The sequence below is a fragment of the Dipteris shenzhenensis genome, chromosome 27 (genome assembly GCF_047967505.1).
Source record: "Dipteris shenzhenensis isolate YYH24624 ecotype China chromosome 27, Dip_SZ_1.0, whole genome shotgun sequence".
Taxonomy (NCBI): Eukaryota; Viridiplantae; Streptophyta; class Polypodiopsida; order Gleicheniales; family Dipteridaceae; genus Dipteris; species Dipteris shenzhenensis.
This window is the reverse complement of record NC_141622.1, coordinates 3,303,147-3,317,551: the sequence shown is the minus strand read 5'-3', so window position 1 is coordinate 3,317,551 and position 14,405 is coordinate 3,303,147. Positions and strand designations below refer to the sequence as shown.

At 44.7% G+C, this 14,405-nt stretch overlaps 1 protein-coding gene across 4 annotated transcripts in view; it reads right to left on the bottom strand.

The window, feature by feature from the left end:
- Positions 1-14,405, bottom strand: part of LOC147883745 (nodulin MtN21 /EamA-like transporter family protein) — an 85,697-nt gene that overhangs the window by 25,050 nt on the left and 46,242 nt on the right. For all 4 annotated transcript variants that reach the window (XR_015543679.1, XR_015543678.1, XM_087398836.1 and 1 more), the window contains exon 4: positions 535-753. Coding sequence is in view for 2 of the 4 variants with exons in the window: in XM_087398836.1 (XP_087254962.1) it covers positions 535-753 (219 nt within the window). In the remaining 2 variants the exon portion in view is untranslated. The remainder of the gene's footprint in view (positions 1-534; positions 754-14,405) is intronic.

Below are 14,405 nucleotides of genomic sequence, written 5' to 3'. Positions count from 1 at the left end.
TCATACATCTGACATCCAAAGGCTTTACCAAGTCAACTGGTAGTAGATTGATTCATTGAACAAAAGTAAAGCCTTAAGAATGAGACAGCTAGAATTTAACCAATCTTTATTAAAACAAGCAAAAGTTAAGCCTAGATAGATGGAGATTCACAATATCACTCACCCAAAAAACATCAAATTCATATGCCTCTTTTTGGAACGCAAGAACTACTCTAAAATTATGCAAGAAAATATGACTTCCAATGACAGCGCTGAAACATGCTCTTCAAGACCAACGACAGCACAACAATCACTTATCCACTAAAATCAATTATTTTTCTTGACCTTGTATGCCCTTTTTCATAGTACATATTCTCTTTGAGTGCTTTCATCAAATACAAAGAGAATAAACCATGCATAAAAAATAAAACATCCTTTTAAAATATTTGTTCCACACAAACCCAACTTTAACAAGAACAAATTTTACTCCCATCATTGTGATAAGATTCATATACGCTGGATTAGATTTGGAAAGAGCAAAGAACTTGAGCATACCCATCCTGTGGCCATAATTGGGTCAGCAAATTGGCAAAGCCAACGGACCATGACCGTTCCCAAAGCCATACTTTGAGCAGCCAAAAGCATCCACCACTCACCGCTATCCCAGATAGTCCATGAAGTCTCTTGAGCCATTGCATTGGAAACAATGCTACACTCTGTTAGGAGACAGAAACCTTGCCCTTTAAGACAATCTTCAATGACTTGAGTCGGTACCTAAACAAAATGAATTGCACAAATCATTAATTTCATCAATCTTCAACTAGTAGATTATAGAGAAAGATATGCAAAATGCAGGACACTTAAATTGAGCTTTTACAGAAGAAAATAGGTGAGATTAAAGGGTATGATCTCATGCACAAGATAAGGGTTCACAGGCAAGCTGACATGAACAAATGGAAAGGGGAAATGCAAACACAATGGGAGAGCGAATTACATAAAGTGCAGGAGGACAATGGCCTGAGCACTACAGGAAAAAACCAGCCACTATGCCTTACTGATCAAGAATCTGGGCAAAACACTCAAAATGGAGAACAAGGAATTGAGAACATGCATGCATTGTGAAGAGGGGGACATTCAGCAACCCTTAAATGAGGAGCTGAATACCATCAAGAAGCAGGTTTAATCCCTCCAAGCACTGAAGGAGGAAAAAACAAACAAGTCACTAGAAGAGTTCAAATCAGCAAATGAAAAGTTTAGAGAAGACGTGGCAGCCCTGCAGGCCAATATCCAGGGGAAACACGCTGAATTCACTCAGCAAATTACTAAAGGGGAGAGGCAAAGTCAGAATGGAAGGAAGAGGTGCAGCAGTCCCAAACAAAGAATTTATCTCAAATGCTCTAAAGGAGCAGAAGAGATGGAGCAGCAAGGCTCTAAATGTGTTAGTGAGAGGCCCTGGCAGTAGGGGACGCCCCGATGGTGGATGCTAAGGCCTTGATCACCGAAATGGGCATTTATCTCACCCTCGAGGAAGCATTGAGAGTAAAGAAGGATGACGCACCCACGAGGCCGACGGTGGTGAGATTTCGTAAAGCCATGGACAGGTCTAATTTCATGAGCATGAGGGGCACACTAAAGGGCACCAGGACATACCTAATGATGACCTCACGCTCTTGCAGCGTGAACACCGAAGAGAGGGTATGGTGCATGCGTTAGAAATCGACCAACAAAGGGTACGCACAACGGAAGACTAATAGAATAGCCCAGGAGCTCACACAGTGTGGTGTGGGGTGTGGAATCACAAACTTCTTAACTTAATGTGCATAGAATAGATGTGCAGACTCATCAATAGACAATGAACCATCCACATAGAGAAACCACCATAATAATATATTTCCGTCCAAAGCTATAGAAACAATACAAAAGAGAGATAGATCCAGAGTCCCACCCATGGTGTGGTCCTCTGATCTTACCACAAGGTACTCCTCCTATCTGCAGGCTATCTCTAGACTCGAGCCCGCGTGCTCCACCTCGTCAAATCAGTTCCATTCAATGTTTTATTCTTCAAATACAGAAAGACTTGTACAAACATGAAGGATATGGAGTCACATTTCACTCACAAACACACAAAAATGAGTTTGAATTAATTCAAGTTGGCACAAGAGTGTGTTCTCAGTCACCACCTTCAAAAATCCTCATTTTGATGCTTTCAAGTGGTTGTTTTTTGTGCTTTTTTGTTTGAAATAGGTAGATTAGGTAGTGTAGTTCCATTGGTGCTCTCAGACCTCAAACAGAAACTTCAAAACCTCCAAAGAGCATCAAAAACTAATCAACGATTATGCTAGACTGGGAGTCAGCGCTGTTATAAATTTAAAGCAACGACTCAAACAATTGTTGCTATATAACACAACGATTGGCACATGGACTGACTGTTGGCCACCTAACCCCACCTACCTCACCTAACTCCACGTGGTAGTTAATGAACTCACAGCTATCACTTCAGAGGTCAACCCTTGCTTTGAGGACTTATTGCTTTATTGGTAACACAGCAACTCGACACTTGCTGTTGTATTCGGTCGGTGCTTTATCAGTTGTCATATGGTTAATGCAGCGACTTACGCGTCAAGCGTCAAGAGGGCACAATGGCTAATTCTGATTGGGTAGCTCGGTGGAGTAGGATACACATGCACTTGAAGTTTGGGAGGGTGATAAGAATTGAACCCAAACCGGAGGATAGCGCTTCCAATAATGTCCTAACCAGCCCCACTAGTCCCGCACTGTCAGTATCATCTGGGACCTCAACCTTAAGCTCATACTCGGTGCAAGGTCCCGCGCACTAAATCCTCAAGTTCAAAGGATGCTATGAGATTCGACATTGAGATGGGAGAAAACATGAACTTAAATTCAAAGGCCAATATGGCTATCATGTTTCCACATAAGTTCCATCCACCCTAGAGCGCTTCATAGATCTCGAGGCCCGGATGTTTTGTCACTAGCCACAATCCTAAAAGTAGTTGTCCAAATCCTCTGTGAAGGAACAATGGGGTATTGTCTATAACACTTTGTCTATGCAGCAATGGTAACTGCCATTCCCTAGCATTTGCTCTAGCCAAGGGGGTATGGGCAAACATCCATGAGCTACCATCCAAAAGAAGTATGAGATATTTTGAGGTCTCAAGCTAGCCCATGATGTGACCAGAATCATAAAATAACCACATGAGGAACCTCCTTCTCAACTCAATGATTCTCCTTCAAGGGGGTCAAGGCTACTGCATCAAGCTATATGCATCGGCCAATGCAGGCTATGTAGGAGAAAAATGGCACCTCCTCCATCCTATTGGTGTTCCCTACTCAAGTAGGCCAAAATCACTCACCCGAATCCCATTGGGTCTCGCAAAGAGGCCAGCCCTAGAATTCCTACAGCTTGGCCTCCACTTCCAAACAAAGCTATTTCCATATCTTGAAGGACATCACCAAGCCACTATCCCACTATGCCTAGCCAATATGTGATTGTTGTCCTAGCAGGAGTCCCTCCAAATCTCGAACCTTCAAGCACCAGATGCTCGTGTGCCGATCAAACTTCTCTCGGCATGTGGGTCTAGCCTAGATGAGTCCCCAAAACAAGCACTTCCAAAACCTTAAGAAGGCTCCTCATTTGGGTGGAGTCATTCCCTATGGGGTGCCTCTGAAAATATCCATATGTAAGATTGTTGCCACTTTCCACTTGTATGGCGTGTGTCCCTAAGAAGTCCTCACTGTTCCATGGCTTGGAGCCTAGGGTAAGACCGCATACCACCAACTTGCCTAGCAAGAGTCTCCTCTGCATCTGAGGGTCAATGATGCCAATAACTCCTTGAGCTACAGGTCAAATCACTGTTTGCCAAGCCACCCAAGCTCTAATGTTATGAGTGCCATCCGATCTTGCCCATAAGAAGTTGTGCACTAGCCTATGCTACCCCATGCATCTCTTGTGAAAACACCAATACGAGGCAATACACCAAGCCATATCCAAGAGAGCCTGGTTGATCACAAGGTACATACTTGCTAGGGAGAGTTTCACTGAGCTCAAGTATAGAAGCTTGCATCAAATGCTCCCTAATACTAGGGCTATCTATTGCTCTACTTAAATATCAATGCCCACTTGATAACTATGGTACCCAACATTGTGGCCACACGGTATCCAATTGAAGTCTTGAATAGCCCCCGAATTTTGGATCTCTTGAACCTCCTTAGTTGCTAAGAGAAAGGCAACTAATTTGGCCGAGCTAATCCTATTTCTCAAGGACTCACAATAAGTCTAGTGCTCTCTTGACCCCCTCCAAAATCTCTATTGAGCCCTCCAAGAATAGTGCTTCAACTCGGATTCAAGAAACTCCTCCTCTTGATGGATTGAGAGGTGCATCCTGTGAGTCTTATTGCCTGAGATCTAAAGAAGTAGGCCACAGCTTATAAACATGAAGGAAGCTAAAGGGAAACCCTGGTAAACTCACCAAAATAGCATGAATAGATCCCTTGTGTATCCCCAAATGGGAATTTGGCTATAAATTTCTCCATACAAGGTTGAGACCCCTTGAATCTACCTGAGAAACCCAACTGTTGGAGACCATTCCACCTTGTCATAGGTCTTTAGAGAAGGATTGCAAGAAGCTCTGACTTCTCTCAGGCCCAATTAATAACCTCCCAGAAAGTGAAGATATTCTATAGGATATTGCACCTTTGGACAAAACCAATTTTGAGTATCGTCGTCGCTGATATCTATGAGGTGGGGTTGCAATTGGACGTGCAAGACCTTGGCTAAGCTCTTATAGGCCAGATCTGACAAAGTAATCGGTCTCCATTGGCATATACAAACAAATCCATCCTCTACTCAAGCACAGATGAAGGGATCCTGAGTCAAAGATCTCCTAAAAAGCTAACCATAAGGGGGGGAGAATGTGCTCTCAAAAGCATTGAAACAAGGACAACAATAGCCCATCCTTCCCCTAGTACACTTGCCTGCCCATCCCTCGACCATTGAAGTTGTGTCCCTATAGACCTACACACTCTGGTATGAAAACACTATTGAGTCATTGTGTCTCCTTATACTACTCATCATGCCCTAGGACATCGATAAGAAAACTCTACTTTGTGAATCTCGATGGCCTAGAATTCAAGCCACACACACTTATAATGGCATGCAAGCCAATGATAGGATGGGTCTTGCTCCCTAAGTCACTCTATGAAAGCTAAATGCCTCAAAGCCCTCTCCAAGCTTGTGGCATCTGAGGACCTGGGCCTTAAGCTCCCTGCTACACACAATATATATATATATATAAGAAGCAAGGTGTACATGTATGCATACACTCATGTGCACATGCACACATGCATACATGGACGCACATGTAGACACACACACATGCATACACACACACACACACACACACACACACACACACACATGCATGCACGTATGCACACACACACACAAGTAGGCTGCACATGGATGCAGACACTCATGCATGCAGGCACACATGCATAAATGGACGCACATGTAGATATAGACCCATGTGAATATATAGACACACGTAATTATATGTTCTTGGACTCGTTTATTTTATTTGATATGGTTATATCTCTCTTAGCATAGGTCATATACTTGACTGGTTTATCTTAATGTGGTAATGAGCCATTTCCTTCTTATCATAAATCAATTAGTGTTAAAGGTAGTGTAAATTTCACTATCTACATAGGGTATAGGGGCAAACCCTAACCCTAACCCTAAGGGGTTCACCTGTATATCTTCATGTTCATTGTCAATACACTTAGTGTACAGATAGCTATATCATGTGCACTCCTCTCTCTCTCTCTCTCCCTCTCTCACTTTTGCTATCATGGCATCAAAGCCCCACTCCCTCTATGAGTAGCCCTCCTTGCACGAAAACCCTCATGGCTCGAACGATAGCAACAGAGCCCTCAACCTCCATCCTCCTCAACTGTGACTCCTACAATGAAGGCAGCAATGCCTTCAACATTGGCTCTTGACCAACTGCAACACCTGCAAGCTTGCATAGTATCAATATTTCTCTACATAGCTCCACAAAACACGCAGACGCAACACGACAGAGGCTTCTTTGTCAACATAATCTTTTCGATATTTTATTGGAATCTCATGGATTCTGGTGCACCATTATGCACCACATGGCAGATTAGTTTAAACTAGGGTTAGGTCAATTTTGACCTTAGGCTTAGTGAATGCACCTTATCTTGCCACATGGCAGATAAGCTTGCACCTAGGTTAAGTCAAGTTAATCCTAGGTAAGCCATTAGGGTTGGGTAAGATAAGCTTAACTGTGGTTTGGTTTGCTTTAACTTTAGTTCCATTTTTGACATGTGTCAACCTTATTCACATGTGCCATGTCATCAGTGCCTATTCAGCACATCCACTCATTTTGCCATGTAAGCTACCGATCAGCATCCACCTTAGTTGCCACATGTTATAGCCCTTGCTAGGCACTGTACCCTCTCCATAGGCACACAGTGAATTCAGCATGTGACACACTCTGTGACATCACCCTCCAGGCCACATCATCATTTTTGGGCCTTCTTGGGATCAAAGTTTGGCCTATCCTTCCGGGAGGGAATTTCGTAGAGCTGTTAAAAGGAAAAATGATCACCAAATCATGTTCTACACATTGAGCACCTTAGTTTTGCCATTTGACATTTCCACAGGTCAGCATCATGCAATCTTCATCATCGAGACCACCTCCTGATCCTTTGCAATGCACCCAGCACTTAAAACGAATCAAGATAAAATTCATTTGCTACATTTTGCGATTCGACATGTAATCTAGTTGTAGACTAGCACTGACATAGAGGAGATCCAACTCCGCTAAGCCAAGTCAGCCATTACCACATTACCCGATTAGTTCCCATCGGTGTCAATCCCTTCGGAACGATCATCGAATATACATTCACACACTGACACCAGCTCAGTCTCTTGGAATTTAGCACTTCAGCACCTTAGTGTGACACTTGGCATAGTTCTCCTTCTTGGATTCATGATTGTTGCATTCTTCTTGCATGCACACATGCCACCCATTTACGATCACATTTGTTGACTATTTTTGGCATTGGTTTTCGCACACATACATAAGCCTTGTACAACCTCTTGGCTAGCTTGACATTTATTACAGGCTTTATCCTTGGCACACATACGTTCATGGGTAGACACTCTCGCTGCTAGTACAAGGGTAGGCCTCTTGCATAGAGCACCAAACCGCCTCCATCATGGAGCTATTCGCATCACACAGTTGATGATACACCAATCATGACTTTGGATGAGATTCGTGAGAGGGGAAAGAGAACCTTGTTCGACCATTTATTACCACACGGTATGTACCAATGTATGATGCTGACTCGAGCATCATTAGCCTTGAGCGATTGGATGCAAATACTTCACATGTTAGCATGGATCAGCCCGCAGTTTCTGTTCATGCACACTTGTCGGTAGGCCCTCAGCATGAGCCACATTCGACTGTAAGTCCTCAACATGAGGCACACTTCTCGGTAAGCTCTCAACACGAGGCACATTCGGCATTAAGCCCCTAGCATGAGGCAAATTTGACAATCGGGTCCTCAGTATGAGGCATTCTCATCTACATCAGCGTAGTCTAATTCTAGTGATGTAGAGCCATCATACTCATGCATGGATCTGACTCCATCTTTTGCCATAGATGCAAATACTCAGTAGGAGTTCACTTATGATCATGCAATTATTTAGCAGGTAAGTCCTCAGTACAAGGCACTCACATCTCCAACTGCATGTGGAGATATATGCCCCAGCACATGCAACTCTTGAGGTGATTCCATTCCAGCATCCATGACCGATGCTTTCACCTCTGATATATGGAGTATATCACATCTCTAGACATAGTTTCCATGAGTAATTTAGATCAACAAATCAATCTTTAGGACGTTTCAACATTGGCTCAGTCATGCCACATTGCACCAGTGATCAACACCTTTTTCTATCAATAGATCATTCCTCGGCCAAGGATACCTATGCATCAGTGCGGTCCTGCTCCAATGTAGTGGACATCTTCAGGTTCAACCATAGTGCAACCTAGGGAGACTTAGTGTTTCACCATGCACTTATGGTTGTCGTATATAGTCCATAATTTTGATGCACATCAGTGGTTGGATCCACGATTACAAATGAGTCCCTTGATTAGTATTCGACACCTCATATGTCTTGGGGACATCTTATGCAGTTTCAATTGTATTTCAAGCTTCTAGGCCTTTACACTGTCATCTCCTTCTCAACAAGCCTTTGGCAAATGCTACATCCCATGCTGATGGATGTTTAGCCATGCACACATCAGACGACCCTCAACTCATGGCAGTTGAGCATACAAGCTTGACAGGCTGCCATACCTTGTCATTTATACAGGCCTCTTCTTTAATAGAGCAGCATATCATACTTGCACCTTCGGCCCCATATTTTCAGCCCCTGGATCATTTTGTCCACAGCGACTATGCGGTCTTCTTTGACCCTGCATCATATGATAGAGATTTCTCTACTGTAGCATACCTCGCACATTGCTGACAATTATTTTGGGTTGGTGACACTCTTGTATGCCACAACCTACTAAATCACATCTTCATAGCTACATCAACTAGCTTCACATCCAGATGCCTCTTATTCAGAGTAGGTCCACAGTCCATGATGACTCATGACATGTTCAACCTTGAGATATTCAACACACAACCATACACAGTATCATTCACGCAGTCATCATTCGATCAACCAGTCTTTGATCTAGGTGGACTTTACTTTCAACATATTTCCTTCCTCTTCCCTTCGGCCTCTTTTCTAGGTTTCGTTCCCAAAGGTGAAGGATGACCCACAACTTTAAAGGGGAAAATACACGATATGTATAGGATTGCAACTTGTACTCATTGTACACGCTTTTGCTACTTAGTCATTGTGCTCATGCATGCACATACTACTCTAATTTCTTTCAGTTTTCTTTTCAATTTTGGATGCTATCATATGCACCAAACGAAATCCACAAATAGGTCTTGTACATGTACCCTCTACTTACCTAGTGCAATATCTTCATGTTCATTGTCAATACACTCAATGTACAGGTAGCTATATCATGTGCACTCTCTCTCCCTCTATCACTTCGCTGTCAATTAGGATAGTGTGCAAGCATCCATACATGCATGCACATGTAGACACACACATGTCTGTGCATATTTAGACACACGTAATCATATGTTCTTGGACCTTTTTATCTTATTTGATAATGGGTCATATCTTTCTTAGCATAGGTCACATACTCAACTAGTTTACCTTAGTGTGGTAATGAGCCATTTCTTTCTTATCATAAATCACACATTCAATTACTTATCCTGATTGACGAGTTCCTTTGATCTTTATATCTAGTTTGATGGTCAATTTCCCCCCCCTTTTGCTTTGATGTTATTAGTGCCTTTTCATTTACCTTATTAGCCTTTCTTCAACTTGTAGGTTATAACAGAGAAGGTTATGGATTATTAGTGGAGTCTCTTTCCTTCCATTTTTTAAATAACAAGGTATCATTTGTAAAGAAGAACATTAATACATACAAGTTCACCCTCAGGTGTAGGATTAGGTGCTCTATTCCCTTTATAACTCTCTTTATAATATTGTCATTACACTATTCCAAACACCCCCTCTTAAATGAGGACCCAACTCAAGCAGTGGCAGGGAAAAGAAGACGTGTGTTGTGCATAGGAATAACTCAAAGAACTAGGATTTCACCCGGATGGAGACTAGAGCATGAGCTCCCTGCCCCCCAGTGCAACCTTCCCCTCCCTATCACCCCTCGCTTGCAACCCTTCTCCCCCTCCATCTTGCACCCACTTTTTCCCCTCTACTTTGCCTTGATTTTGTGCCTTCATGGAGCCCCCTCTATTTGTATGAGCTCCACGCCCCTTAGACTAGTGTGAGACGCCTAAAATTTGTTGTGTTTTTGGGAAGCAATAGCTCTACTTATCGATCTGCTCATAAGAGCCTTGGTAGCTTTGCTCTTGGAATGGGCCATGTGTACTAGAGGTAATTTAGCTCAAGTGAGTTTGGAGCAACGTCACAACCTACTAAAACTTGGCTCTTCTTACTTAGCTATGCCCAAGACTGGTCATTTGGTTTCTTCAATCCCTTTGTTGTAAGCTTCATGAAGGCTTAACTGGATTTTTCTATGTATTTTTTGTCAAATATTTCAAGCTCAAAGCAGCCTTTTGCCTGAGCTCTTGGTTGACTTTTCAATTGAGTTTTAAGCCTCACCCTTTTCCTTTCTCTCCCGTCTTTGTGTTTCCACCCCTCCTTTTTTTTGCAGCACGGGATCCTCGTTTGACCTTGGAGAAATAAATTTTGGTGGTGACAAAGATCTTCTCGACCTTGCCGTCTGGAAACCAGCCTAGGTGGGCTGCCACTCAAGCTCAGTCTGCAGCTCCTTCAGGATCACCTTCACCTCCTGTGGATAGGCCCAAGGCTAGCCTTCTTGCTGCTCCTATCTGCTGTCAGAGGGCTGCTCCAGATGATGTTGAATGAGGGCTGGAGGCCCTCCTTTTATAAGGGCTGAGCCCCTTGTAAAATTGACCGACCAGCCAGCCCTAAATGGGCCGACTGGCTGGTTGGCTTGCAGCCCTAACCAACCGAATGGTCGGCTGCTTTCCAAGCCCTATATAAGGGCCTCTGCCAGGCCCTTTTGGGCTGCTGTCAGACCCCAAGGGCAGCCCCCATTGGACCCTACCCTTGGACACATCTATGGCCAAGTGGCTGGCCCACCATAGCCTCCACCTCTGCCCCTTCTGTCCTGCTGGTTCTGCCCTTGCTCAGGCTTTTTCCAGCCCTCTGAACCTGCTCCAACAGCTCCGTCATGCTGCTGTACTGCAGCCGTACCTTCGCTGATGTCGCCCACCATGTGTCTCCATGTTCCAGGCCTGTTTGCAGGCTATGACCCTGCCCTCTCCACTTGGCCCGCCATGCAGGCACCATCTGCCCGGGATACTTTTCTCTCTTTGATTCTTGCCCACATGGCAGCCATGCTGCTGCTCATGTGTCAGTCTCTCAAACCCTAGGTTCAACCCCCCCATGCTTACAGATGGGAAGGTGACCTTTCCAACACCCCCTTTCACCGACACATCTCGGCCCAATGCCAACACGTCGATGACGATGCTCCAGTGACTCCCTGGTCATAGTCCTCTGGAGTATTTCGATGTCGAAATGCTTTCCTGGCTTTTCATCCAGTGGCTCCTGCTCCACCAAGTCTGGTTCCACTTCTGCACACCATCTTTGGTACACATGTCCATCTCCTACCACCACCTTTAGTCACATTCCCGCCTTTGAAATCGAGCACTCCAACCGCCACAGTCTTCCAATTGTCCCCCTCATAATGAGTGAACAACTTGAAGTCTTCCAGGCACCATGCTCGGAGGGTCTGTTTCCACCCGTCCTTTTGACAAGGTCTGCAACAAATGAATATCTCTAGATAACCTGGACCACAAACTCTCGTTGAGCTCTCAAGCAGGTATTCTTCTGGCTTCGGTACACCTCGTCCATCACCTTCCAGCAATCTACGTACGAGATTTGAAGAAGCACCCACACTTCCCATTCTGCCTTCAAAGAAGGCCAATTCCTTCCAATCTCACATACCTGAGACAAATGAAGAGCAAAGTCTCTCCATAGCATGCTATAAAGGCTCAAATGAAGAACATCATGTACATACCAGATCGTCGTACTACCTGTGTGCTTGCTCTGAAAGCAAACCATGCACCTCATCGAGGCACATACCAATAGCTTGCGTAATCTTGTATTGTCCCCTTCAAGAGTACAACATCCATCTAAACATGAGACCCCAAGGCACTCCATGGAATCCACCCTCGTGTCAGTGTCAACAGCCACGTACTTGGAAGATACCAAGCACTCCATGCTGTCCTTCACCTTCACATAGGTGTCTGACTCCTCGTCGACCCATATCTCAATGTCAGACATCATCACTGTGGTTTCTAAGTCGGCATATTTGACCTCAGTAACACATGGAGATGTCACCAGGAACAACTCTTCAATTACCACATTTGCTTTGGCCTTTGTATCACCCTCTGAATCTGAGTCAGAGTCCTTCCTTTTGTTTTTTTGATCCACCTTCTTCTTTCTGCAGTCCTCCGCAAAATGTCCTGGCATGTCACAATAGAAGCACTTCTTCTGCTTCCTCTTGGAAGTGTCCTCGTCATCAAAGTCGTCTTTCTTGGACTTGTTGGGGGTAAAGGCACATTGCCAACCCTTAATTAAAGAATTAAAGATAGGACACCTATGACTGTCTTAAGACAGTCATAGGGTAAACCTAATCCTAATAAAACATAAGTGAGTTTGTGGTGTGGCTCACTCTCACTTCACACCCGCACTAGAGTGTCACTCTCTTACTCTCTCACTCTCTTGCTCTCTTCCACTGCTCTCCCCCTCTCAACTGGTATCAGAGCCTATCAAGCCTTCTCTCCCTAGCCTCATCTGCCTTCCTCATCCGTACCGTACGGACGTACGGACAGATCCGTACGGACGTACGTCGTCCGTACGACCGTACGGACGGGCTCGACGCCGCAGCGGACCACGGCGCAGAGCCGTACGGCGGCGCATTTTCGCCTACAGGGCGACAGCGTGGTCGCGGGTGCGGGCATCATCAGTTTGCAGGCGGCGCGTTTTCGAGGGCATCAGAGTAAAGGCGCGGTCGCGGGCTGCAGGACTTCTGCGCGGCGCATTTTGCAGGTCACCTCCAAGGGCAGGGCATTTCTTACGGCAGATCTAAGGCGGCGCATTTTTCGTAGGGCTGCAGGCCTTTGTTGCGGGCGTGGGCGTCGTCAAGCTGCTGCAGTACAGCAGCATAGCTGCTGTGTGCAGCCATTCATACATCAGCTGTACGGACTGTCCGTACAGCCGTACGGACTGCCGTACAACTTTGTACGGGAGTCTTAGCATTTTGTACGGCAGTCTTGTTCACCCGCAGGTACACTTTCTGCTGCAAGACTCGTTTTGGGGGGAAGCGTGCCTGCTATCAGGCACCAATAGTACACAGGTACTCTGCAGGGACAAAAGTACAGCAGGGACTTTGCAGTGGTGATGTTTGTGCAGTTACTTGTACTTCAGGAAGGTCAGATGCTTGTTTTGCAGAGGCTTCTATGCATTTACTGAGTACAATTCTCAGTTTTGGGTGACCATTTCAAAGGGCTTTTGCCTGGATGTGTTTGCAGTATATGCCTTGAGGCAGTGTGTAGCCAGGGAGCACACATTTGCTTTGTTTCCGCAGTGCATTTGGTGACATTTGTTGCAGGTCACATTCTTTGTACGCACTTTGAAAATCTCAGTTGAGCCACGCTTGGTCAGGGCGCATCGAGTTTACTCGGTCCCTAACTGCCCATCGTTGACAGTGCTCAAAAGATTTTCTTCTTGGTGTTTGTACTTTGTGATTTGTGTTGTTACTGAGTACACAGGGGCAGTCTACGCATTGCACATTGTCAGGTACAAGTGTCAGAGAGATTTCATATTGCATGCTACCTCAGTGTTGAGGTGTTCTCCACTTGATTCAGGTGTCAGATCAAGGGGCTTTTGCCCAGACTTTGTCTGATAGCACTTGAGTTACCGACAGAGATCTTCAGATCCATTTTCTCTCCTTGGTATAAGGGTGATTGCTTGGGATCTATCCCATTTACTGTTGCAGGTTTTGTGACAGGCTGAAGGGTCATTTACTGTTTTTTGAGTGTTTGTCAAGTGGTTTCTGCAATTTAACTCAGTGCAATACCTCATCTGAGGTGGGAGAAGTGATCAGTACAGTCAGTACAGCAGTGTTTACAGCAGTGTTGGTGGTTTTGTCAGATGATTGTGCACTGTTAAGCACTTGTTGAGCAGCAGCAGCAGTCTGAAATTACTGTTTTTTATGCCTCTCTGAGCTCAGAACAGTTTGTCAGAAGGTACAGTAGTTGCAGGGACATTTACTGTTTTGCTGCAGATTTTACTGACAGTAAAAAACAGCACCATTGAGAGTGCTTCTGGCTCTAGAATAGAGCAGGCCTTTTCTGAGAAATCAGAACCTTTATTCAGCTTTTTTTTAACTTCCAGGGAGTCAGGTACTTTCCTCATCTGATATGGCATCAGGAGGAGGTGATTCTTCAATTCTGAACATAAAGAAACTGGAAGGAGCACATAACTATGCATTATGGGCAGAACAGTGCTTGAATGTACTTCTGTTAAAGAAGATTGCTAAGCCCATAAGGGTGAAGGGTGTCAAGCCATCTGATATGGCAGCTGATGACTGGGAAGAGCTTGATTTGTCCGCGAGGGCAGCTATCATGCTCACTATTTCAGACACTCTTGTGTTCAATGTACAGGCTGAAAAGACCTCTTATGGTCTATG